Source organism: Gymnodraco acuticeps, unplaced genomic scaffold (assembly GCF_902827175.1).
Source record: "Gymnodraco acuticeps unplaced genomic scaffold, fGymAcu1.1, whole genome shotgun sequence".
NCBI classification, from domain to species: Eukaryota; Metazoa; Chordata; class Actinopteri; order Perciformes; family Bathydraconidae; genus Gymnodraco; species Gymnodraco acuticeps.
In genome coordinates, this window is record NW_022990501.1 from 3,172,203 (window position 1) to 3,197,996 (window position 25,794).

General features: G+C 39.9%; 1 protein-coding gene across 3 annotated transcripts in view; it reads right to left on the reverse strand.

Moving 5' to 3' along the window:
• The window catches only part of LOC117552941 (unconventional myosin-XVIIIa-like), a 123,663-nt gene that overhangs the window by 73,327 nt on the left and 24,542 nt on the right, over positions 1-25,794 (reverse strand). For all 3 annotated transcript variants that reach the window (XM_034226656.1, XM_034226655.1, XM_034226654.1), the window contains 8 exons: positions 19,389-19,559; positions 17,512-17,602; positions 15,339-15,531; positions 9,071-9,157; positions 4,699-4,837; positions 3,364-3,523; positions 3,098-3,284; positions 2,052-2,277 (listed from right to left, as the gene is read on the reverse strand). In XM_034226656.1, the coding sequence (XP_034082547.1) occupies positions 2,052-2,277; positions 3,098-3,284; positions 3,364-3,523; positions 4,699-4,837; positions 9,071-9,157; positions 15,339-15,531; positions 17,512-17,602; positions 19,389-19,559 (1,254 nt within the window). The remainder of the gene's footprint in view (positions 1-2,051; positions 2,278-3,097; positions 3,285-3,363; positions 3,524-4,698; positions 4,838-9,070; positions 9,158-15,338; positions 15,532-17,511; positions 17,603-19,388; positions 19,560-25,794) is intronic.

Sequence of the window (25,794 nt, forward strand, 5' to 3'; positions counted from 1 at the left end):
ATATCCGTTAGCATTTTTCGCCAAGGGGTCATTTATGCTTCTTATGAGACTTGTGTTTTGTTTTGGTAAAAATGGTTTGTATCGTCAGTTAGCTGAGATTATTTCCGTTAATCTGGTATAACACATTAATAGGTTCTTAAATATTAAGATCCCCTGAGACAGTGTCGTGAAAAAAAAAACCAGGGTCCTTGGGGACCTTGGGGTTTAACATAGTGGATAGGAGAATTCAAAAGGACTTCGGTACTTTAGACTCTAGAGAATTCGAACGGCTCTTATCATGGCTGCCACTGAGGGACTTCCAGGTCATTTCACTCCGTTAGGAAGGTTCCTAAGCTAAATGGACTATTTGACTTCAGCCCAACTGTTAAATAAAGCTCTTCTGACCTTAGCTGGCATGTGGGTATATTAATGCTGCCCATTATGGGCACAAGCCATTTTCACCCATTTATTAATTATATGTTTTAAATTTGAGTGTTCCTATCCCCTAAACCTCCAGGGATGTACACAGTTTAATACTGGCAACTTCTTATAATGGGAAATACGAAAACGTCTTTTAAAACTACAATTCCCAGTAGAGACGTGCCATAGAGAACATGTTGCGTGTAGTTCTATGTGTAATTCATGTGCAGTTCTGGGGACGGGGTGGACCCGTTAAAATCCAGTTTTGGACAATCTGCCGTGGTTCCATCCCATTTCAAGTGCTGTTCGACGCTCGGCGTAACCCTCGGAGCACACTCAAACATCCAATCACAGAGCTTGAGGACTATCATGGGGTTTGTCAAGCGAAGCGGAGAGAATACTTACTTCCGGGTGTAAAATTCTCTTAAGCTACTATGAGCTGCTCCGACCCTCGGTCCTGACGGACTCCAACTTGTGTTTATTAATCAAACAAATAAATAAACACAAGGATAATTATGTGTTATTGTTGAGTAAATGGAGGAAAAATAACGTATCTATGCCAACATTTTAGATGCGGATTTTGTTAAACTAATGTTTGCGCTGTGGACCAACACTATAAATTGACGGGGAAGGGGGTAGCAATAAAGATAACACCATTAAACAGTTACACAACATAACAGAAATAATATCGATAGCAGCGTCCCTAGAAACCACCTTGGTAACAATGAAAACGTTGAAAGGACACCATTTCCTGAAGTAATCTTCGTAATAACTAGCAAACTAAAGATCATGTACATCCACTGCACACATAATCTGAAATAACAACTCATATTTCTCGCATCAAATGACATCAAAACGCATTTTAATGGCCAAACTAACCTTAAAATAGGCATTTTCCACCGAGAATAAAACGAATGTCGGCCATGTTTTTGAAGATCACGTGACATAGACGCCAGCCATTGGAAATGAATGGTGAAAAAAAATACAATTTCAGAGGCGTTTTTGAAGAAATACTACGTCCCAAGTTGTGGACCAACGTAGTTATTACACGTTTTTTTGTGAGACTGGGTTGGACGAACACAATAATGCACCAATAATTCCCGTAATTTATTACATAACAACAAGTACTAAAAAAGCGTAAATACTTTTATGTTTTAAGATTTTGAATGCCGTTCCTTTGCTTGAAATAGAGTATTTTTGTGTGTGTAGTAACTTAAGCAAAATATCTGAGTACTTCTTAAAACACTGTGCATTTTGGAATATTGTACTTTTTACTCGACTGCATTTACCTATTCTGATGATTAGCTAATACAGATCATAAATCAACTAAAACATAAACATAAAGACATATAAATATTGGTTAAGATACACAGCACCAGTACATAAAGTCATTAAAATAATCTCCACCTTAAACAGCTGTGATAAAAACTCAATAATGTACCAATAGTCATATTTGTGTAATATAATAAATACTATCCATTATCCAAGTACTTTCACTTTTGGTAACTTTTAGTATATGTTGATGCTTATACTTATGTACTTTTACGTATACAGCATTGCTACTTTGACTTAAGCAGAAGATCTGAGAACGTCTTACAGCCATGTGCATTTCTTTGCCTGTGCTCAGTATGTGAGTTTGGTCGCCGCCTCACCTTGCCTGTAGATCCGGAGAGCGTCCAGCAGCTTGGAGCCACGCAGCTGAGCACGGAGCAAGGCTACATCGAGCTGCATTAAGCCGGGATCTCCAGCCTCCCCTTGCGCCTCACATTCGCCTGCTTTGAACAGGGATCCGCTCAGAGCCTTCAGGGCATCTGCCTTGGGCAATATGCAGTGAACAAAGTGAATCCTGGACCTGCGCACCATGTCAAGGAGAGCATCCTGGAAAATACAGAGCAGGGTTAGGGACTGTGGAAGGCTGACGCAATGTCTCCCCAAGATGTATCAACATGTAATAGGTTACTCAAAGCAACCAAATGTAAAGCATACTGGTTCTGACGTGCACTCCTTAAAATACTACTTTAGGGAGTTTGTTATAATAGCCACATGCAGGTTATATCTAGCATAACAGTTCTGAATGATGCTCTTGTCAAGCACTTTAGTTACTCTATAACAGTGCCGTAAGAGATAATAAAACGTTCAATCTGTATCATCTCAATTTGTAAGGCACCCAAACTCGGTGGCTTCTTCTCTAAAATGATATTGCAAGACCATCAAAGAACGTGATGAGAGTGGGTTATTGTAGGTGTACCGTATGAAATTAGGGGGGGACGGCTGAAAATATTGGTATCTAAAAAAGGGGCGAGAGGGGTGGGTGGGCATTTATAAAAATACATTATCTCTGTTGCTACTTCCATCCTGAATATTAAAGGGATATTATGCTCATTTTCAGGTTTCATAATTGTATTGATAATTGTGATTGGTCAACCGATTAGATATGTCCCGCCCCCTGGCCTATCACATACTGCAGTTTTGGCATTTCTGAGTTGGCTTCATTTTTCATCATCAGAGGTTGCAGCTTGGTTATTATATAAGCAGATAATGAAATAATTTCTTCACTAATCTTGCGCTTATATTTCTTCCTTTCCTCTCTGTTATTTATTTTATGAATTAGACCTTGAGACTTGGCAGATAACTGGTGTAAATGATATGCAATTCAATACATTTGCCCCTCTGTGTTGTTGTCATCTTCTCCTCTCACCACTTGAAGCTTTATCTGGATACATAAGGACTTCTTCTTGATAGCAGCAACCCCTGTGGTGAAGCTCTTCCTCATGCTAGTGGCCCGGCGCAATGAAAGCTGGGAAACGCCTTCAAGGCCAGCGACCGAACCGGACAGAACGGTGGCTCCGGCAGTTCGGCTCATGAACAACGAGCTGATGATCTTCCTGTAAGAGAACACAACTTCAGCCTAAAGTTCTTTTGAAAAATCTACTAAAGTAATACTGTTGGATTACTCATTCGTACTTCTGGGAGTCCTGGAGCAGGATTGCAGCATTGGTAGATGCAGGATTCAGCTTGGCGTAGTTCAGCCACCCGCAGGCGTCGTACTCCACCCAGTCGGTTCCGTGACTGTGGCCGAGCAGGAAATGATGATCCTTTTCACTCTTCAAGAGGAAAGTGTGACCTGATGAAAATGGGAAAAAAAGTGTCAGATTCCTGGAACAGTCTCCTTTATGACTTTAGTAAAGTGTGAAGGGTTAATCAGAGCTGCAACTTGTCTTGATTCCTCTTGTATGCACTGCCACAAACCTATATAAACTTTACTGATACTGCGATAATAAAAGACAATCTGTCCTCAACCTAGTTGTTCATGTGATAGACTATTCAAGACATATGGATGATAAACTAGAGCTCCAACCTGGCTCATATATTTCTGATGTATTTCTATTGAGTTCCATAGGGACCACTTATATACAATTATGTAACCTTGGGAAGAAACCGTTGTTAGGTTACATACTATTTCTATGACTCATCCACAGTAGGATACTGGTCGAATAGTGCTTTGAGAACAATTTTTTCTATCAAGAAGAATAGCCTATCGGTCTCTTCATACAATCGATGTTCTTTGACACAAAAGAAGAGTATTTGCTGACGTCTCAAACATTGTTTGTAATACATGATGAATGTCTCTTTCTGAATAAAACCTGTGGCAAGAATCGGCAAATTATTCTGCTCTTTCAAATTATTGACAGTGATGAAAGTTCATACCAAGTACGATTCTTTACACCCTGTTAATGATTTAGCAACATCATTCATGTATTGCCAATTTTACTGCAGTCAATTTCTAACCAGTTAGAATAACCTTAATTGTTCATCGTTTACAAGGTTTTGACCAGAAGCCAAATGAGGTCTCCTGCTCCCCAAAATAAAGGGTAAAAACACTGAATAAAATGGTTTCACGATTTGGCTACTATTAACGTTAAATCAAGGCGACCCAATGGAAAAGACTCTTACCTTCATTTGATTAAGTGGATTTGAAAACATCTAGGATCATTTAAGTGCTAAACTCACCAAAATATACATCATAGGTCTGGCAGTTTTTACACAAGTAAATTGATAATTTTTTACCCTTGAAAATATTTCAAAGTTTTAGTCCTTTCCTTTAAAAATACTCAAGTAGAATGCTTGCCATGTGTTGTATTAGCTTTGAGTGTATGTGTGCACATGTGTGTGTGGGTCAATGGCATTCAGGGTGAATAAATAGTAGAAAGACATATAAACCTGAACCCATGAAAAGTGTGTGCATTTGTGCATGTGCGTGTGCGTGTTTGTGTGTGCGTGTGTTTGTCCTCTCCTTGCCTTTGCTCTCGCCCTCGGCAGGCCCATAGTAGCTAAAGAGACGTCCCAACAGGGTTTCCTCTGACCCCCCATGCTGCAGCGCCTCCTCCTCCATCAGCCACAGCAGGCCCCGCGCCTCATCTGTCCTTACCGTCCGCACCTGTCAAACAAACATGTACGCTCTCATAAACGCACAGAGGTCGTAGCTCCTTTGTGAAAATCTAGTGTGGACACAACATGTTATATTTTGCCTTGAATCCTTTGTGTACAACGGAACATGAGCGTAAAATATTTGCTAATCAAATGGCTAAAGACTGTGTAACAAACCACATGGCAACAAGGACATTTAGCTTGCTTTAGCTATTCAATGGGAACACATTCATGAATCAGAGGACATTTCTGCCTTTTCTTTCACAGCAAAAAATTCTGAAGATTATCCTTCAAATGCTGAGCGCTGGCCTCTAAAAAAGATTTTTTTTTTTTTGTAATATTGTCAAAATCCAAGCAACAATGAAAACAGACATACATCATGCTTACAAGAAAACAGATAGAACTGTTTGGTCTGGAAAAAGACAATATATTGTAATACAGAAAAGGGAAAGAAAAACCTTTTTATTAAGAAAGGTCAGTGTTTCCTTAAATATTTTATTATACTAAATGTCAGTGAAAGTAGTGTGCTTTCCCCAGTATGAGCTGAGAGGCCTGAGAGTCATTCTAGCATCAGAAATTAAAGTTTCAAAAGCATTTGCGCTCCCTGCACCCTGCAGCAAGTCGCTGTGATAATGGCATCATCAACTTAGCTTTTGCTTATAATTGAAATGGAAACAAAAAAGAGCTCATGAATACGGAAAATGGAAGGAGGAAAAAGTGATTAAAAAGTAATACAATTAGCATTACAATTAGCGTGAACACAGAAGAAAATAAAACCCACTCTTATTAATGATTATGGGATAAGTGCAAGGGAAAGGTTTTTATTTTTTCTGCCAAACTTTATTTGGCATGAAGCTTTACTTTTGCATACTTCAAAGCAGAGTACTACATTAAAGAGGCCCTATTGTGCTTTTTGGGGTTGTCCCTTTCCTGTAGTGTGTAATATAGGATTGTGTGCACGTAAATGGTTTGCAAAGGCTAAAATCCCTGTGTTCCCTCCAGAGGGAGTTTCTCTAGTGACATCACTATGTAACACTTGCGCTCCAACACATTGAACGTGACAGGCTAAGGGGCGGTACATCTCTAAGCGGTTGAACAATCCCGACAGAGCCGGCCAGCTAACCAATCGGAGCAGACTGGGCTCTGGTTTCAGACAGAGGGTGAAAAGAGGTGCTGCAGCACAGACAGTATGAAAAAAATAAAGAGCTTTTTGAACATTAAATCATGGAGACATGTCACAGAAAATAATAAGGCCCTTTTTTTCCCTTTGCCCAAAGACATAAACTAAGCCACTATTGTTTTTCAGATGACAATGAGCTCCAGTGGGAACAATATCCACACTGATAGCTTGGGATTGGGAATAAGAATGAAAAAACCAAAAACAGTTTTAAGCAGCTATCAGGAAGTTACACTGGAGACACCCTTATCAGCAGTGCACACTACGCTGACTTCAAATACAACACAGAGTATCAGTTTGGAGGAGACATATGACAACTGTGAGGCTCGCAATGAATTGAGCATTAGAGCGATAAAGGACATCTGAGCTACAACGGGAAAAAAACATATCTGTGAGTGAAAATAATGGATCTTTTCATTCCAACCAGCAGATTTGTTTAGTTTACTTTAGAAATGACTTTGAAGAATCAGCGTTTTTTGTACCCCTTTGGTTTAAGAGTGATGTACTACGGTTCAGTGCTTCTCCCATCAGTGTATGGACCCCCTTAAAAGTAAAGCAGTCAAACAGAACACATTGGAATTATAACAAAGTGATCTATGACTCTAGAAACTCTGCCATTTCTGTTTCCATGGTGCAGATCACAGGCTGCAGAGGCCAATCATCGATTTCTCTCACTCCAAGTCAATTCTCTAACCTTTCTTTTTCCTTCTCCTGCCCTCTCTTTTGAGCCTCAGCCAAACACCTTTTAATATTTAAAACTCACACAAAAAAAACCGTCTGAAGCTAAATGATAATATGTGTTGTTGAATTTAAAAACAAAAGGGTATCCAGAGTTTTCTATGTGAAAATGGAATGCCTCACAATGCCTGTGTAATGTATAATGTAGTCAATACCGACAGACTGTGTGATATTATCCCAACTTATTTTCTCTTGCATATAGTACATATGAGGAAACATTATCTTATAAAGGGCAAAACAACTTGAACTTGTGTTTACCAGCTTTAGTGTGGTTTGCAGATGTCGGAATGAGATTGAAACAGAAACTGTTGATACTGTCTGTCTTTAAAAAGCGCTCAATTCAGCATATGTTAGTAGGAGGTGTGTGGCGCAGTGGGTTGTGTGTTGGTGCTCAAATCAGGGGGTCACAGGTTCAAACCCCACTGCAGTCAGCATGTCGTTGTGTCCCTGGGCAAGACACTTCACCCCAAATTGCTCCTGTGGGGATTGTCCACAGTATTGAGTATGTAAGTCGCTTTGGATAAAAGCGTCTAACAAGTGACATGTAATGTAATGTATTATGTTAAGCAAATATTTCAAAGCTTGACTACACAGTTTACTTTCCTCTAAAATGCATTTAATGTGTAAATATGTGTTTGTTATATCTTACCTATTTAAGATCAATGTTGAGACAGATGAAATTGATGTTTTCAGACCATGTACAGTAATTGTTTGGGTTACATCTTAGGGTATTTGGTCATTGTTAGGTGTTTTTTAGCTTGTAGTGATTCTGTATAAAACATTAAAACTCTACACTTCTAGATGTGATAGTAATATATTCTGTAATTACTTTCTGTTTAGTGTCTGGGCCCCTGTTTTCAAGCATCAGAAAGTGTATCATGATCATGTCCTATGATTGTCCTTGTATTTTCAAACTGTGTGAACACAATTCAAGTAATGAAACTATTGGCAAGGCAAGTTTATTTATATAGCACTTTTCAACACAAGGCTATTCAAAGTGCTTTACAAAAAATGAAAGACATTAAGAAAATGGCATTTAAAATCAGTTATTAAAAAGAAAAGCTAATAAAATAAACATTAAAAGAAAAAGTACATGGATAAAAGTTACAGTGCAGTCTAAGATATGGATAGTTCAATTAAAAGCAGCGACAAAAAGAAAAGTCTTCAGCCTGGATTTAAAAGTAGTCAGAGTTGCAGCGGACCTGCAGGTTTCTGGGAGTTTGTTCCAGATATTTGGAGCATAATAACTGAACGCTGCTTTACCATGTTTAGTTCTGACTCTGGGGACAGAAAGCTGACCAGTCCCTGAAGACCTGAGAGATCTGGATGGTTCATAATTTAGCAGGAGGTCAGAAATGTATTTTGGGCCTAAACCATTCAGTGCTTTATAAACCAGCAGCAGTATTTTGAAATCTATTCTTTGACACACAGGAAGCCAGTGTAAAGACTTCAGAACAGGAGTGATGTGATCCACTTTCTTAGTGTTAGTGAGGACTCGAGCAGCGGCGTTCTGAATCAGCTGCAGCTTCCTAATAGATTTTTTAGTGAGACCTGTGAAGACACCATTGCAGTAGTCCAGTCTACTGAAGATAAAAGCATGGACAAGTTTTTCCAAATCCTGCTGTGACATTAGTCTTTTAATCCTAGATATGTTCTTTAGGTGATAGTAGGCTGATTTAGTAACTGTTTTAATGTGACTGTTGAAACTCAGGTCAGAGTCCATGACTACACCTAGATTTCTGGCTCTATCTGTTGTTTTGAACATTGCACACTGAAGCTCAGCGCTAACTTTTATACGTTCTGACTTGGCTCCAAAAACCATTACCTCAGTTTTATCTTTGTTTAATTGGAGAAAGTTCTGACACATCCAGTCATTGATTTGTTCAATGCACTTACTCAGTGTTTTAACTGGAGCATAGTCTCCTGGTGAAATTGTTACGTAAATGTGTGTGTCATCTGCATAGCTATGGTAACTTATTTTGTTGTTTTTCATTATCTGAGCCAGTGGTAGCATGTAGATGTTAAAGAGAAGAGGCCCCAAGATGGAACCTTGAGGAACCCCACATGTCATATTTGTCAACTCAGGTGTGTATTTACCTATAGAAACAAAGTTGTTTCTGTCCTTTAAGTAGGATTCAAACCAATTTATAACTGTTTCCGAAAGTCCCACACAGTTTTCCAGTCGGTCTAGTAATATGTTGTGGTCAACAGTGTCAAACGCAGCACATTGGGGGTTCTGATAAGCATTCTGAGGAAACACCGGATCCATGCATGAAAATATCCATATATTTTCACGAGAAATAACAGACATGAAAACATTGAACTTACCAGTGCTTGACTTGAGGCTTGGTCTACCACTGCTATAGACAGGGAGGTGCTGGGCTCGGTGTCATCTAAAGCCAGCTCGATGTTCTCCTGGAGACGCAGATTGAGACACTCTTTAAAGACTTGTGATGCTCTATTATGTTACACAAATGATACATTTATAACAGTTTAAGGAAATGCTTGATGAACTGAAATAAAAACAATATGAGACCATGTGAAAAAAGGAATGGAAAACGGGTGAATCCTGTTTTTTTGGAGCATGTACTGTATATAAAAGAAAATATATAATAATTTTTTGGAATCACAAGTATAACGTACTGGATGTCTGCAGGAGTTGGCAAAAAATAACTAATTGATATTATTTGATTAATATTGCAATATGGACCATTATTCGCATTATTATTGAAAGAGATAACAAAATGATCATGGTGTGATTTTTTGGGAGAATCTGAACCAAAGACTATTTGTAGGCTGGAGCATCTTCTCAGCACAATAATACATTCAGAACGATGCTTTTACATGTTTTGCCTGTTACAAATATTGCACTTAAAAGCAATTTGGATATTGCACTAGTCTGTTTTTCAATTTGATAACAATTGTACTTGTTAGTAATGATACTAAATAACAGAAACAAGACATTTGAATAGTGTGGGATAAAAAGTCATTCAGTTATTGGCATATATTTTAACATGCTGAGAAAAAGGGTGCGCTGGGTTTATGTCATTTCATGGACATAGAGGAATATGTTTAATCAAGAGGGGGCTGATATTCTTGAAATAGTAATGGAGATATGAAGAATGAAACTGTTCCTCTGTGGGTGCAGTTGTAAGGGAAGTCTCTCTATGTGAGGAGCCTGCTGTCCCCTTTCAGGGAGAGGAACTTTTCCAGAAAGCCAGGAAACATTAGAACCACAGTTTGAATGCCACTTTTAGTTTGGTCATACTTACTGCCGCTAAAAAATGCAATGGTGTCGTGAAAGTAGTTTTAAATGAACTAGGAATAAGGGCTACGTAAATGTCCCCTCTGTGGGACTAACAAAGGTATTCTGATATTCTGATCAAAAATGTTTACATAAAAAGCTTCTAGTCAGGTGTTCAAATGAAGCTTCAATTGTAATATTTTATGAGATCATCTCCCTGAAAATAAAAACACTTTTTTAAATAGTTATATAACTTGTCAGTGAAATATTGGTTTTGGAAAGGCTTGACGCCAATAAATAGGGATTGAAGCAGAATATTTTGTGAAATAATAAAAACCTGTTAGGGAAATAATTATATCTATCTTTTTCAATTAATGTTCACTGAGGTTTACAAAACTGTAGCTATTGTGTGTATTTTGTCCCCCAGGCTCATATAATGTGAATGTAATATCATAACATCCTAGGTTCATCTACAGCGATTAATCAATGTAATAATATTAACTTTCAGCAATGTTTTATGAGAGGACAAAATGAAAACAGTTTCCTGCCTGTCGAATAAGATATTTTATCTTCATGAAATATAATATGTTCAGACATTTTATAGACAAAGGGATTCAACAAAAAATGTATTATTAGATAAATGAATAATAAAAAGGAATTGTTATCTGAAAAAAGCCCCAGGCACTGGACATTCTCCAGAATAGAAAAAGAAAAAAACAATGGCATACTAAATGTAAGAAAACTAAAAGCCACAACGAATCTATAATAACAACAACAACATTTGACATTTACCAAGACTGTTTTTCCTATAGGTAAATGGAAACTCACTCTCTAAATATTTCATTACTGTTGCACATAACAACATCTGTGGGATTAAAGTGGAAACAAATAGAGTAAATGCCCTTCGCCCGAGCAGATCAGGCGTAATGCGGCTCGCAGTGACAAAGTGCTAGCTGCATTGGGAATGTGGGGAAATGCTGGCGCTGCTAATAGTGTGGCCGTGACAGATGCCAGTGTTCCAGTTGACAGTGTGTGTGAAGTAGCCGAAATGACTTTTGTTCTCTGCAGTGGAGAAGATGTACAAAAACTCTCCACACAGTTAAAGCTCTCAATTTAATTTGGACTTAAAAGAGAATGTTCCTTTTATGTGTATCACAGTTTAACCTGCCATTATTGATACTCTGCGCTGAGTCAAACGAGTTTGACCCGTTTTTTAATACCAGTTTCACAGCTTCTTGTATTTTCAAGTTGCACCGACAAGAGAGAATTACACTCCACATATTTACATTACATTATTACATTACATTGCATTTAGCTGACGCTTTTATCCAAAGCGACTTACAATAAGTGCATTCGACCAGGAAGACACAACCTTGAAGAAAACAGAATCATATAAGTACATCAGGTTTCATAGAGCCAAACATTTCAAGTGCTACTCAACTGGCTTTAGGTAAGCCAGTCCTTTATTAGTATAAAAGTGCTTCGTTAATAGTTCTAACACTCGAAGTGGAGTCGAAAGAGATGAGTTTTCAGTTTGCGCCGGAAGATGTGCAAGCTATCTGCTGTCCTGATGTCAATGGGGAGCTCATTCCACCATCTTGGAGCCAGGACAGCAAACCCACGTGTTTTCGCCGATGGGAACTTGGGTCCCCCTCGCAGCGAGGGCGCAACGAGTCGTTTGGCTGATGCAGAGCGTAGTGCATGCGCTGGGTTGTACGGTTTAACCATGTCCTGGATGTAGGAAGGGCCAGATCCATTTGCAGCATGGTAAGCAAGTACCAGTGTCTTGAAGTGGATTCTAGCAGTTACCGGAAGCCAGTGAAGGGAGCGGAGGAGCGGAGTGGTGTGGGAGAATTTAGGAAGGTTGAAGACCAGACGAGCCGCTGCATTCTGGATGAGCTGCAGAGGTCGGATGGCACATGCAGGTAGACCAGCCAGGAGGGAGTTGCAGTAGTCTAGGCGTGAGATGACGAGAGCCTGGACCAGAACCTGCGTCGCTTTCTGAGTCAGCTGGGGACGTATCTTCCTGATGTTGTAAAGCATGTATCTGCAGCAACGGGTTGTAGCAGCGATGTTTGCAGTGAAGGACAGGTTGTTATCTAGGGTCACACCCAGATTCCTTGCAGTCTGAGTCGGGGAAACAACTGAGGTGCCGATGTTGATTGTTAGGTCAAGAGTGGGACAATCTTTTCCCGGGAGGAAGAGCAGCTCAGTCTTGTCAAGGTTGAGCTTGAGGTGGTGAGCAGACATCCACTGAGAGATGTCAGCTAGACAAGCAGAGATGCGTGCAACGACCTGTGTCTCTGAGCGGGGAAAGGACAGAATTAATTGGGTGTCGTCAGCGTAGCAGTGGTAAGAAAAACCATGCGGGCTAATGACTGATCCGAGCGAGTTTGTGTACAGGGAGAAGAGGAGGGGACCAAGAACAGAGCCCTGAGGGACCCCCGTAGTTAATTGACAAGGGTCGGACTCAGACCCTCTCCAAGTCACCCTGTAGGTACGGTCTTTCAGGTATGAGGTGAGGATTTATACTTCATTTCGCTCCAATTCCCTTTCTCCCGGGCATATGTAGGAGTGGATGTGGATGAGAAGTCCCTGGATCCTTGTTCAAAGAATCAAAAGCAGTATTTCTGCTTAGCTTTAGTGTGCTCTGGCTGAGTTATAAAATAACCCTTACAATGTGCACATTCTTATGGTTGTATGGTTGTATTTTTACAATATTTTTCTACTGCACATTTAAATTCAACTTCATTTTTGTATACATATTGTTATACTATTTTATTTGTATGTTTTTACTGCACATTCTTAAATGTACTTCTCATGTTTATAAAAATTATATTTTTTATTTTAATCTTTTTACTGCACATTTTTATTTCAACTTGTTATTTTTGTATTATACTTTATTTTATCTTTTCATTGCACATTTTTCTTCAACTACTTATTGGCATTTTATTTTAGTTTATTTGAACTTTATTCCATGTATTGTAAGGAAATTTCACAAAACCCAATTTCCTCCCTTCCTTAAGATTAAAGTTTGGAAAGCAGTAATGGGTGGATATATTTATGCAAGTGATGAAAGAACTTATCTCATATCCATCACTATATATCAACTTGTATTATGCCTGGGCTCAGTTGTAGTGGCTTGCACTGCTAGACAAACTCAAAGGAGGACAGAAGAATTATAGTTCCTTCTTTGGGGAGCCGCACCGCCGCTGTGCAGCTGGGCGTTTCTCCCGAAGACAGTCGTGGGTGACTTTACTTTGATCTTTGAGAAGAGGTGAAGACTGGCATCCCTAATGAGGAGGTCTAACACACAATCTACTTTGCCTTGTCACAGCTAGAGACAGGTGGGAGGGATGGTGTATCTTATGTATGAGCACATGCGCTATTGGAGTTGATATATCTGAGAGACAAAGGGAGAGGGGTAGGAAGAAGAAAGGGAAGTTATGTTTGTGTGCACGGTGCACAGGCTTGGGGTGTAACGGAATACAAGTAACGGGATAGCGTAATTATATTACGAAAACAAGGTATTCCCTTTCAGTTATATTAAAAAAGACACATAATCATACATAAAAAAAATTGAGATTATAATGTTACAATACATATTAAAATAAATAACGATATATTACGAAGCACACATTACAATACTTCCCGAGTCTCAATACACCAAGTGAAGCGATTCTCTGTTGAAACCATACTGTAGCTAATCATCAACTTATCAACTTATTTTGCGTTTCAAGGAAAAAAAACTGAACTACATTACTGTTCAGTGCAAGCAGTGCCATCCAGCTATTAATAAACTGTCATTATCCAAGGAGTCTACATCTGATTTGACAAAGCTTTTACAAATAAAGGCTTTGTCAAAGATACTATTCTGTAGTAGAATAGGTAGGCGTACTTCCTGAATTAGATTTTCAGTATAAGGTCAATTATGTATGGTCATGCATTGTGTATTTACATTGTGGCTCTCTTGACTAGTGAATGAATATGCCTAAAGGGGCCCTATTGTGTTTTTGGGGGTTTCCCTTTCCTGTAGTGTGTTACAGGTTTGTGTGCATGTAAATGGTCTGCAAAGACTAAAATCCCAAAGTTCCCTCCAGAGGGAGTTTCTCTCCCACATATTCCCCCCCTGCCTGAAACGCATCCATTGCAATCATTTGTTTACTTCCGTAACATAGTGACATCACTATGTTACACTCTCCGATCTATTGGCTAGCGCTCCAACACATTGAACATGATTCGACAAAGAGGTGCTGCAGCACAGGCAGTTAAAGAAAATTATGCACTTTTTAAGCATGTGAACATGTCAGAGTAGAGGCACAAAATACATTTATGAAAACTGAAATTAGCATTTTACAAACATGAGCAGAGGACACACTTTTAATATAAAATATTTGCTTCTCTAAGTAAGCATTGTGCTGTTGCCTTAAAGTGGACCTATTATGCTATATTGGAACAATATATTGTAGGACCATACCTATACAAAACATGTCTGTGAAGTTTTTTGCTTAAAATACCAAACAGTTCACCCTTTGTAGCCATGCCTCATACTGCTCATACCCCTCTTTTGCTGCCCTGTTAGAGAAACGCAGATTTTGGGTCCTTAGCTTGAAAAAAAAGAAAGAAGAAGAGGCGGAGCGAATGCCTGATCAGAATTCTACTAGAGATAAAGTTACATTCTGCTGTGATAAAAAGCCATCCTGTTTTAAACCACATCAAAGATTATTTCTGAAACAGTGTGAAGCTCAAATACTTTTTCTCTTGCGGTTTTATCACAAGGTGAGTTCTTTTTTTATTTCCTGCTTTTTAAACACATGTGCTCTTCAGTACAGGTTAGCTCTAAGTGTTAGCGAGGCTTGCTAATGTAAACAAAGACGAGATTACGTCCAAAACACGTCAGGCATGGTTTAGCAATGATAGCAACACTCTGTGGGTCCGCCGCCGATTTTACGTCATATCGGCAGCAAGTCTGTATCCGCTCGTTGCACCCCCGTTTTTAAAAGATTTGGGTACGGAGGAAAAGAGAAAGGGTTTTATTTTCTGACGCTGCGTGAGTTCCCCGGCACACCGGGGACACATATTTAAGTATAAAAGACATCACAAAGTGCATTTTGCATGATAGGTCCCCTTTAAATAATACATTTAAGTAGCGTGTTATCAATATATCTCTTTTTTCTTGTATTTGTTTGCCTGTATTTCATATTAAAATATTCCAAAGTAAAAGAAAGTAATAGGGTACATCAATTTTAAACTTTGATGAAATCACATATTTTACAGGTAATTAGTTATTTTAATGGAATACATTTTTAAATAACCCTCCTAACCCTGGAGGTGCCAAACACTTGTCCTCACCTCTTTGTATCTGTCCAACTCCTGAACGAAAGTGCGCTGATAAAAGAGGGAATGCAGGCGTTCTTGAGTGTAGTTGTGGCACAGGTCCTCGAAGGTTGCGCCGCATTCACGCTTAGCCAGCCGGGGGTTCTGAAAGCCTGGCGTGTCCACGATGAGCAGAGAGCACAGGGAGTGCTGGCTGGATTTCAAGGCCCTGAAGCACGCAGGGTAAACACACAAAGAAACATTTAAATACTTGAGAGTATGTTTTATTGATTGCATTCACTGCATGCAACCCCTAGTTTTAACCTTAGCTCTCCCAACGTCATCTCCAACTTTAACCCTCACTAAACATAATCTTAGGTTTGGGTTAGCGCCTAAACCCGAGCCATTGAGCTAGAATAGTATTTCATGAGATTAGATTAGATTCAACTGTATTATCACTGCAGATAGCTCAAGTAGAGGGACAACAACATGCAGTTATGTATAGAGTAATATATATGTATCAGTATCAAGGTATATAAATATGACAGATGTTAAAAGCTAAAGTATATATAGAATTAACAGTAGTGGTGCACGATAATTATCGGGCCGATAATTATCGGTCCGATATTAGGAATTATGACGTCATCCTGATAAACCCGATAAAAGTATTAATTGCCCCGATAATATACAATATATTTTTTGGGTAAAAAAAAAGAAAAAATACTGCGGTGTGGGTGGATTGGGATGAGGGGCGCTTGTTTTTCACTCGGCTCCTCCCGTTTTGCCAGTACTGTGGTATTAGTGGTTTAGGAAGAGGGGAGTTCTTCACAAATCCAGCGCTCCCTAACTCATGCCTGGCTGTGACGTAAATGGTGTGCGGCCGTGAAGCCAGGACAGTAAACAAACATGTCGCCGGTAGTATGGGACTATTTCAAAGTTTCAGAGTTAGATAGTTCGCTTGCTATTTGTATTAACAAATGCAATGCAGAAGTTCCACGAGGAGGGAAAAAGGCAACGAGCTATAATACTTCGTACCTGATTAGTCACCTGAAACATCGCCATCGCTACGATGGTGTGTTAAAAGCGTACGAAGACGCCTGCGCTGCTAAACTAGCGGCAAATCCAAAGCCAGCTGCAAAGGTACCGGGGCTTTTACCTATCGACGAGGCTTTTAAAAAAGGCAAGAAGTTTGCCAGAGACGACCCCAGGGCTAAAACGATCTCTAACTTCATCATAGAAATGATGGCGCTTGACGAGTCAAAACTGTTCTTGGCTTTGTTTTGTTCATAGTAGTAATGCTCATGTCATTTGCTCACTACTAGTCTTTTTTTACCACCAGGTGTGTAAAAACTACAGGTACATTTAATATATATATATATTATATTATTATCGGTTATCGGTATCGGTCTTGAGAAGCAGGAAGTTATCGATATCGGTATCGGTTTCAAAAAACCAATATCGTGCATCCCTAATTAACAGTATTATTATGTTTAAGCACTGGAGCTGTAGTATTCAAATTAATAACACTATAGATCAGTACAGACACGTTGTATGTAATATGAATAAATACTTATACTTGTAAACTTATCAGAAAGACATTACAAACCAGCGTTTTCTGGACAGACATCGCTTAACAATGACAGTAATGTATTTACAATTTAGAATAATATCTAATATGTCAAGCAGAATTAAAATAGTTTTGTTTAAAGGGGACATTTCATAAACATCTTTAGGTTTATGCTTGTATTTTTTTTTGGATTATTTTTCCATACTGTCCTATCTGCATATACCTTATGACTAAAACACTCTGTTTTAACGCTTGTCTCTTTAAGACCCTATCCAGAATGACCAGTCTTTTCAGATTGGCTTGCTAGAAAAATGTGGATTCTTTAAGTAATTTTTCAAGCTATGGGGGGGATCCTAGATATCAGACATATGAAATGGAGCCAAATAGGAATTGCTTGTAGAATCCTGTGTTTTCTGTTTGTGACAGCCCACAAAAAAATGATTGCTCGTCTTTTTTCACATTTTATGGGTTGGAAAGAAATCCAGATATGTAAATGTAATATACAAGAGTTTTTCATAATGGATCCTCTTTATAAGATGCACAAAGCACCCAAGTAGGTTTCCATTATAAAAAGTGCAGCTAAAAATAATGCCATCAACAATTGACACAGCTTCAAACATGTGCTTGATCAGAAATACTTACCTGTTTATTAAAGAAATGAGAATAGTGAAGAGCTCAGAATAAAGCCCTGATGCCATGGCCTCTAAACAGTCCATGCCCGAAGCCTTTGATCCTGCAAGGAGAGGCAGCCAGACACAGAAAACATTACTCACAAACCTCTATTAACAAAAGAACATAAGAGCCAGTTTAATACAAAGAAGGCATTTTCTGAGCAGCAAAAGCTTCCCTGGAACTATGGTAACACCATTTGTTTCTAAAAGTAGATTAAACAGCATTATATTTGTGCTTATTATTTCCGACGGCGGCTATGAGAAACACAAACTGTCTGCCAATAATCTAAAGCGGGATCATTTGGGATTCAGGTGTTTCTGAATTTGTCAGAGCCGTGCATACGAATGTCTGTGTCCAGCGGCAATGTCCACCTGTTAAGCTCTCCTAATTACTTCAATTTCACACCAAATAGTGTGTTGATGGTGCCACGGGGATATTTTCATGCACACGCACATCGATGACTGTGGCTCACTTCCAAACCAATCCCTACACACTCCCACTTTGTGAAGAGCGAACTCAGTCTGTAGTCACACTCACCTTCTTTAAGGTGTTGGATGTGAATACTTCAACAAGACTCGGGATTTAACTTCTCTCTCTTTGGTAGAAAGGAATTGTCGTAACATTTTGTAACAATGGTTTGGAATCAGCATCTCTTGGATGAAAAACAATAAATACAAATTATAATAAAACCCCAAAAATTCTTTAGTGGCGTATCTTTTTTTTTAAAAACCACTTCAGGTCTAAAATCGAATGTTTCTGAAACGCTTGGTTATAGTTTTTGTTAGCGTTGCATGTAAATATTCAAAACCTTCCCATCAGTTAAAAATGTGTAGCATTTCTAGACTGCACTGAAAAAACTGAAACGTTGACTTTCATTAAATGTAATATGTCAACAAATTTCCCATAACTGTATGAGGTTAGTTGAAAACAATAATATTAAGTTCAAATAGGTACAAGGTTCCTTTTTTATAGTGGTCAAACAGATGTTTATGATCCTAAGTAAAACAAATAAAACTACAACATGTGCAATATGTGTGCACAGTTTACTAGCAGGCAAAATGTTTGCATGGAACTATTTCTACTCAATGTTCCATAAAAAGGGCCCAAACAGCATTGCACCTGGTCAGGCAGGGCAGTTGGTTAAGTAAGGGTCGATTATGACTTCCTGTTGGACGGTTTAATAACTCCCACATCCAGTCTTCAACGCCTTAACCTTAACAGAAACGCGCAAACACTGTAAACGGGAAGGGTTAGTGTGTAGAGGTTTGTTTCAAATTTGGTCTGTATGTTCATGTGTGAGGGAGGTAACCACTTGAAAAGTGAAACGGAGGTCAAGTTTGCCCATCCCTTCTCTGACAGACTTTTAACTGCAACCTCCTGCCCTTCAAAGTGTGAAAAATCAATGTGAGGCAATTATGATTTCAAGGACGAGGAACGAAGAGCAAATCCAAAATTGCTTGTCCCGACACAGTGAGTGTACTTATCTGTCAATAGCCATTGTAAAGCTGCGGTATTCATTACTAAGATAAGCTTTACTTTCTCCAGAGCATGCAATTTCCCTGCAGTGATGAGCAGAGGCGTGCGTGTGTGTGTGTGTGTGTGTGTGTGTGTGTGTGTGTGTGTGTGTGTGTGTGTGTGTGTGTGTGTGTGTGTGTGTGTGTGTGTGTGTGTGTGTGTGTGTGTGTGTGTGTGTGTGTGTGTGTGTGTGTGTGTGTGTGTGTGTGTGTGTGTGTGTGTGTGTGTGTGTGTGTGACAAAGAGAAGGAAAGAAGAAGGGGGGGGGGGGAGTTGGCTGTGAGGAATGAAGAGGAAAAGAGTGTGTTGGTTAAAACCTGGTCTGTGGAGTACCTGAGTCTGCAGTGCCATTTTCGTCGCAGGCCTGGCGGATGGAGCTGGCTCTGGGCAGCGTGCCCTTGGCCTGGTGCTTGAAGATGGAGGAGGAGAGCTCCTCCAGGGTGCAGCCCAGCAGGTAGGCCGCCTTCTGGGCCCACTCGTGACGTGCAAATTGTTTCCTGCCAGCTGAGACACGGGCATAGAACAAATCTCCATTATTCCTTCTGCCAACCACCCAAGGCACATTGCTAGCCTGTTAGCTCCGTTAAAGGCCTTTCTCTGATAGGGTAGCATTATTTGTCTGTGGTCAAGCTGACACTGACACAGCTGGTGAGAACATACACTAAAAGGCTAGATGGACTGCATTTATATAGTTATTTTCCAGTCTTTGCAACCCCTCAAAGCTTTTACATTTATAAATATCTACCAATCAGACGGTCAGTGGGGGTTTGCTCCCACCCCCTCTAGTTAAGTCATTGTCATTATATACTAATTTTATTTTGTATTATTTATTTATTATTTTTTGTTTTATATATATTTGTATATACATAATATATATACAGTAGACATACTGTATATATATTATGTATAGTCAGTACCAGAGATGGAGTACTCGAGTGCCGATTTTCGGGATTCGTGACTCGACTCGGACTTGCGCACTGATTGACGCGACTCGGACTCGGACTCGTGAATTATCGCGTACGCTGACTTGGACTCGGACTTGTGAATGTTCCCCCCACCAGACCCCGCGCCAGAACAATCGAAGAGAAATAGTAGAGACGGAGACGATGAACTGCTGTTAGCTCTATTATGGCATTGTGCATGTCGTGAGAGGTGTACGTTGCTCTGTGGGGAATGCTTTCCATTATTTTGGCCAACTCTGCATCTTTGTGCAGCGTATACTCAAACAGCGATAGGAAGAGCCCACTGCCTGACTCGGACATGCTGTGGAGTGAATCGTGGTCACCTCTGAGAGGGAGTTGGTTGACAGCTAAAAAAGCTAAAGTCGTATATTAACGACAGCTGACACGTAATAACGGTTCCGTGCCAGCTGATCTGCACCAAAGTACTAATTTCCTTATTTGTTTCCTCGCGTATCTGTCTCTCTTCTCCACGAACTCTCACATGAAATGTGTTCCTTTGATGCAGCATGCCTTAGCAGTCCTTTATCAGTCTGTAATGCGTGTTTCCAGTCACAAAAACCTTTGACAGTAAAAGCTGCATCAGATGAAGACGTATTGACTTTAAACTGTCTACAGGGGAAACAAAAGGCTGCGTCTGCTTTTAACGAATCTTCAAGCCATGGTCTGTTGTTGTACCATGCAGCGGCAAAAGTGCGCTTTTTTCCTGAAAACAATCTCCCTGGAAAACGATCCAGTTTCACCTGGTTGGGTTTATTAACCCCAAGATCATCTGGGGCTGTTGGTCTTTGAGCGGTTGCTGGCCCAATAGTACCTGTTGATGTGAGCCAATCAAATCATGTGCCAGTACAAGCTCTAGCCAATCAAACCGCTGCTTGTGTGTCAGGGGCGGGAGATTCATGTGATTGGTTGTTGGTCGAGCTTCAGACACGCCCGCCGGCAAGCTTTTTCCAAAGCCGCTGTGTGGACGGGCCGTAAGGCGTGCTGCTGCAACTGCAGGTGCAGGGTCGCCAGCAGCACCATCGGTGTTGTGACTCGACAGATATGCTAGGTTTAGTTATGTTTTTACTCTAGTTTTGTATTTTGATCTTGTCACTTCCTGTTTTTATTTTGAAAGTAATCTTTCCTGTCATTCCAGATCCCACAGTTCCTGCCTTTGTGTGTTTCCCGCCCGTGAGATTGCCTGGCCCTGCCCTGATTGTTTTCACCTGTGCCCATCCCCCTCACCTATATATAGCCCTGGTGTTTCTTTGTTCCTTTGTCAGTTCGTTATGTTTCATGTCGTGAGCACCTAGGCCTTTTGACTCCTGATACCTACAGTACCTTGCGATTTAGACCTTTTGCCAAGTGAGTTTTTGTGTTGCTGTACAACTTAGTTTTGGCTGTTTAACTACTTTCTATTTTTTGAAAGTACGATTTAGTTTTTGTTATTAAAGAACATTCTATTTTTGGACAACTGTCTCCGAGTCCTGCTTTTGGGTCCTGCGTCCTGTGTCTCGGTTCATAACAATCGGCTGCAGTTCTTTCATTGCTATTTCGTTTTTCAATGCACCCACAAATGTGTTCCGTTTCATATACATGTAAATAAAATCCAAATACAGAAAAAGGTTTTACATATGTATTTTTGATCCTCACATATTTGTTTTCCGTTTAAAACCTCTGAACCTGCAAACACAAACAGCTTCCTGTGCACGGATCGCTGTGCATTCGTGTGTGGGTTTTTTGAGACTCTCCTGACGGTCCGCCGATTCGTACTTGTAATTGTTTCTATCTATAGCCAATCAGATGTCTCCTCAATTCTAAGCCAATCACATGAGCGCGCCCCCACGAGGGTAGATTTCTTGCGTTCATGAGGTAGCGCTTCATCAGTCATTAGGGGCAGGTGGGGCACAGCCCCACCTAGTGTCAGCAGAAAGTATTACAAATAATGATTACAAAAAAATGCAAAAAATAAATTAAAAAATATATTAAATATATTTTAAGATCATGTTTAATCATCTGATTCGTCTGTACATTGTTGTTTTAGTCTGTGTTCTTCGAATTAGTGTCTACAGTGTGTGCCTATTGAGCTGTTTAGAGCCATGTGGGACAAAACCCGATCCTGCCCCTCCCTCTTACTTTCTAAGTCAATGGTGACTGTAAAAACTACACTGCACATGCTCAGAATATTTTCCTATTTAATGTGTGTGGCAAAAAAAATAATGACCATAGGGGCACTGAGCTGCCATCCCCACCATACGTCATCTCACATAATTCAGAGCTGATTGGCTGTAAGTACGTGTGCCGCGAAAAGTGTGGTGTGTGAAGAGGAGACGAGAGAGCTGCAGTGACGCGTCCTAAAACCCGGAAGTAAGCTGCCAATGGCTTCCCTCGACAAAAAAGCAATGATATTTCTCCATAGGATTTTAGAAAATAGCTCCAAATAAGATCTGTGGGAAACAAACCTGTTAGATAAATGCACGTTTTGTTCAGCCGGATAATATCCACATGTCTATCCTACTTTTATAATTTTCGAATCATAAATCTATTGATTAGATTAGATTTATGATAGACTTTTGAAACTACAAGAACATAAAGGAGGACTTTTACAAAAAAGTAATAGAGATTTTTGTCCAGAAGGATAGGCAAATGGACTTAATCTTCAAGTCAAGGTAAGACTGCAATTTTATTGAAAATGGGATCTTACTAAGAGAGAACAATTCAATATTTAAATGATAAAATTACATTTGTTGGGTATCCTAAGGTTGAACTGTCTGTTTAAAATTAATTGAAGCATCAGACAAAAAAAGCTTTTGAAAATAATATTATATTTTGATTTAGGTCAAAATATAATATTTGTAAACCTGAAGAGTCAGTACCAGTGCCTCAGCAGCCATGAACCTCACTGCAGAAGCTTATAGACATCTAAGTTTGTTGTGCCCCACCACTTTTGTACATATAAAAACACCACTGCGCTTCATGTACGCATTTTGCGTACATGAGCCCCGCCGGTCATTGTCGGCCGATATTCACTCTTAATAGTTTGATCGGTGCTCTCTATACAGGCCGATCAGGAGAGCTGGATCTGATCGATATGGACATAAACGTGTTACAGGCTTGGCCTGTCACTAAGAGTAGCAGCCGCAAGGGGTTGTGGGTTTTTGGAGTGTGTGTGTGTAAAATGTGATGATGGCCAAGGCGAAGTGCGGAGTTATGAAGAGAGAGACGAAAGTATAGAGAAAGTGGTCAGAACGGGAAAAGTAACTAGTCTGTATGTAGGCCTATGCAATACAGTGTCAATGTAACTGATTAGTCTGAAGAACGTGAATAAACAGAGGTTCTTCCCACGGCACCCGAACGCCCCGTTTGCATCCCTTTTCCCCTCGAAATGTCTGGGCAGCTGGTTACCGGCTGACAACGAGCCAAGTCAGAAACCACCGGTGTGTATTCGAAACTACGGTTTCGGTGCCGAGATACCGTTAGTAAAAAGGTAACAAACGCGAATGAAGTATTATAACTGGACGTGAGAGAGAGAGAGATCAGATCAGCTGTTGAGTCTGACGGAGACTCGCAGCTCTGCATGATCACCTGATGCTCCGCCCTCTGTTTAGCGAGCTGACCGGACTGCGCAAAATGCGTATATTAAGCGCTACGTCATGAACGCAAGAAATCTACCCTCGTGGGGGCGCGCTCATGTGATTGGCTTAGAATTGAGGAGACATCTGATTGGCTATAGATAGAAACAATAACAAGTACGAATCGGCGGACCGTCAGGAGAGTCTCAAAAAATCCACACACGAATGCACAGCGATCCGTGCACAGGAAGCTGTTTGTGTTTGCAGGTTCAGAGGATTTTAAACGGAAAACAAATATGTGAGGATCAAAAATACATATGTAAAACTTTTTTTTGTATTTGTATTTTATTTACATGTATATGAAACGGAACACATTTGTGTGTGCATTGAAAAACACAAATGGATCCGGAAATACAAGTTTGAATCCTTTTGCGGATCATGAAATACAAGTGTGAATCCTTCTGTGTGCATTGTGTGTATTATGAGACTGTTCTGAGCCCATATTGTAAGCCAATTTCTGATGTCCATTTTGTAATTCAAACATAAATGGGAGTCTACAGAATGCACTATAAACAATAAACAAATCCAGAATAGGCGGCAGAGTGTGACGCTGTGATTGGTCTAAATGTGGACGAATCACAAATCACAACTGATACATGAATTTATTTGACGTAGCCTGCGATTTTTTTTGTTTTAGTTACTATCTGACATCACATACATCGTAGCATAAAAGTTCACAGTTTATTTATAATTTAAAAAATAAAATATCTTTTAATTTGTATAAATAATACAAATCGTGTTTATTGGGGGAGGGCAGGAATGTCAAATGGGAGGGCCCGGCCCTCCCACGGCGCCTGGCATGCCCCCCACAATGACTCTGACTCGACTCGTACATTGACGCTCCGACTTGGACTCGAGCAAATTTTCTCTGGAGTCTGATGTCCTCTATCCTGGCGTGTGCACCTGCGAGGCGAGTTCACGTACTATTACACGTACTACCCCGCTATTCCAGTCTAAAGATGTCTAGAGAGTAGAGACACACCCCGCATCGTGCTGTATGCTTTCCCACATTCTGCTTCCACATTGGAAAAGAGCAGCACAAAATGCTCGTTATGTGGAAACAATATTGAAGAGAAGGCTCCGTAACACATTACTCTAAGGATCGAGTTAAGACATATAGGCTGTCTTGAACACTATCATCAGAGTAACTGATCTAATCAATAAATAAAGATTAAGCCATAACACGAAAGCACATGGCTACTTAACATGCAGAATGACGTCATTTTGCATGCACATGTGCATAGCCATGTGCTTTCTGGGGCTAAATCTTTATCAGTAAACCGATTTAACCGGTAAAAGTTCCTTCAAAATAAGAGTCCCGATCTTAATACTATCAAAATAAAAGTGCAAAACGAAAATATTGGCATACAAATATAATCACTTCTCTAAAAGGTAACTCATTTTAAATATAGTTTATTTATATATAATAATAATATTAATATTAGTAATAAGCTTTATATTTGTATAGCACCTATTACAAGAATTGTAGCCAAACTCGCTTCACTGCAGTTCAATAGACAGATTAGTATAACATGACAGGATAAAAGCAATGTAGAGGAGCAGCTACATTTCAACACATATATCCATGAAGATTAATACATGAAGACTTGTGACTCGGACTTGGACTCGGACTCGAACACAGGTAATGATGACTCGGACTCGACTCGGACTCGACTCGGACTCGACTCGGACTCGACTCGGACTCGACTCGGACTCGACTCGGACTCGACTCGGACTCGACTCGGACTCTCCCTTGGTGACTCGGACTTGGGCTCGGACTTGAAGAGTGGTGACTCGAGAGTGACTTGGACTTGTGAATTGGTGACTTGACTACAACACTGATATGTATATACAAAATCAGATTTTCTTTAGCAAACTTGGTCAAAAAGGATGTAGCGAAACCCATTAAATTAGGAAGCAACCGTGCAATACAATACCATCAGGAGCAATTTGGGTGCATCAGTAAGATGACTGCTAGGGATCGAACCACCAAGCTTTACATAGGGGGATAACCAATCAGCCTCCTGAGCAACAATCACAGAAAAGCATGCTTAAAATGTAACTGGCTTGAATACATTTAGCTTATGAATTGAAAATATATATCCACTAGCTTTCACAACTTCTGTTTCATGTTGGAGTCTATGAAGTTGAAGTGATAACTGATAA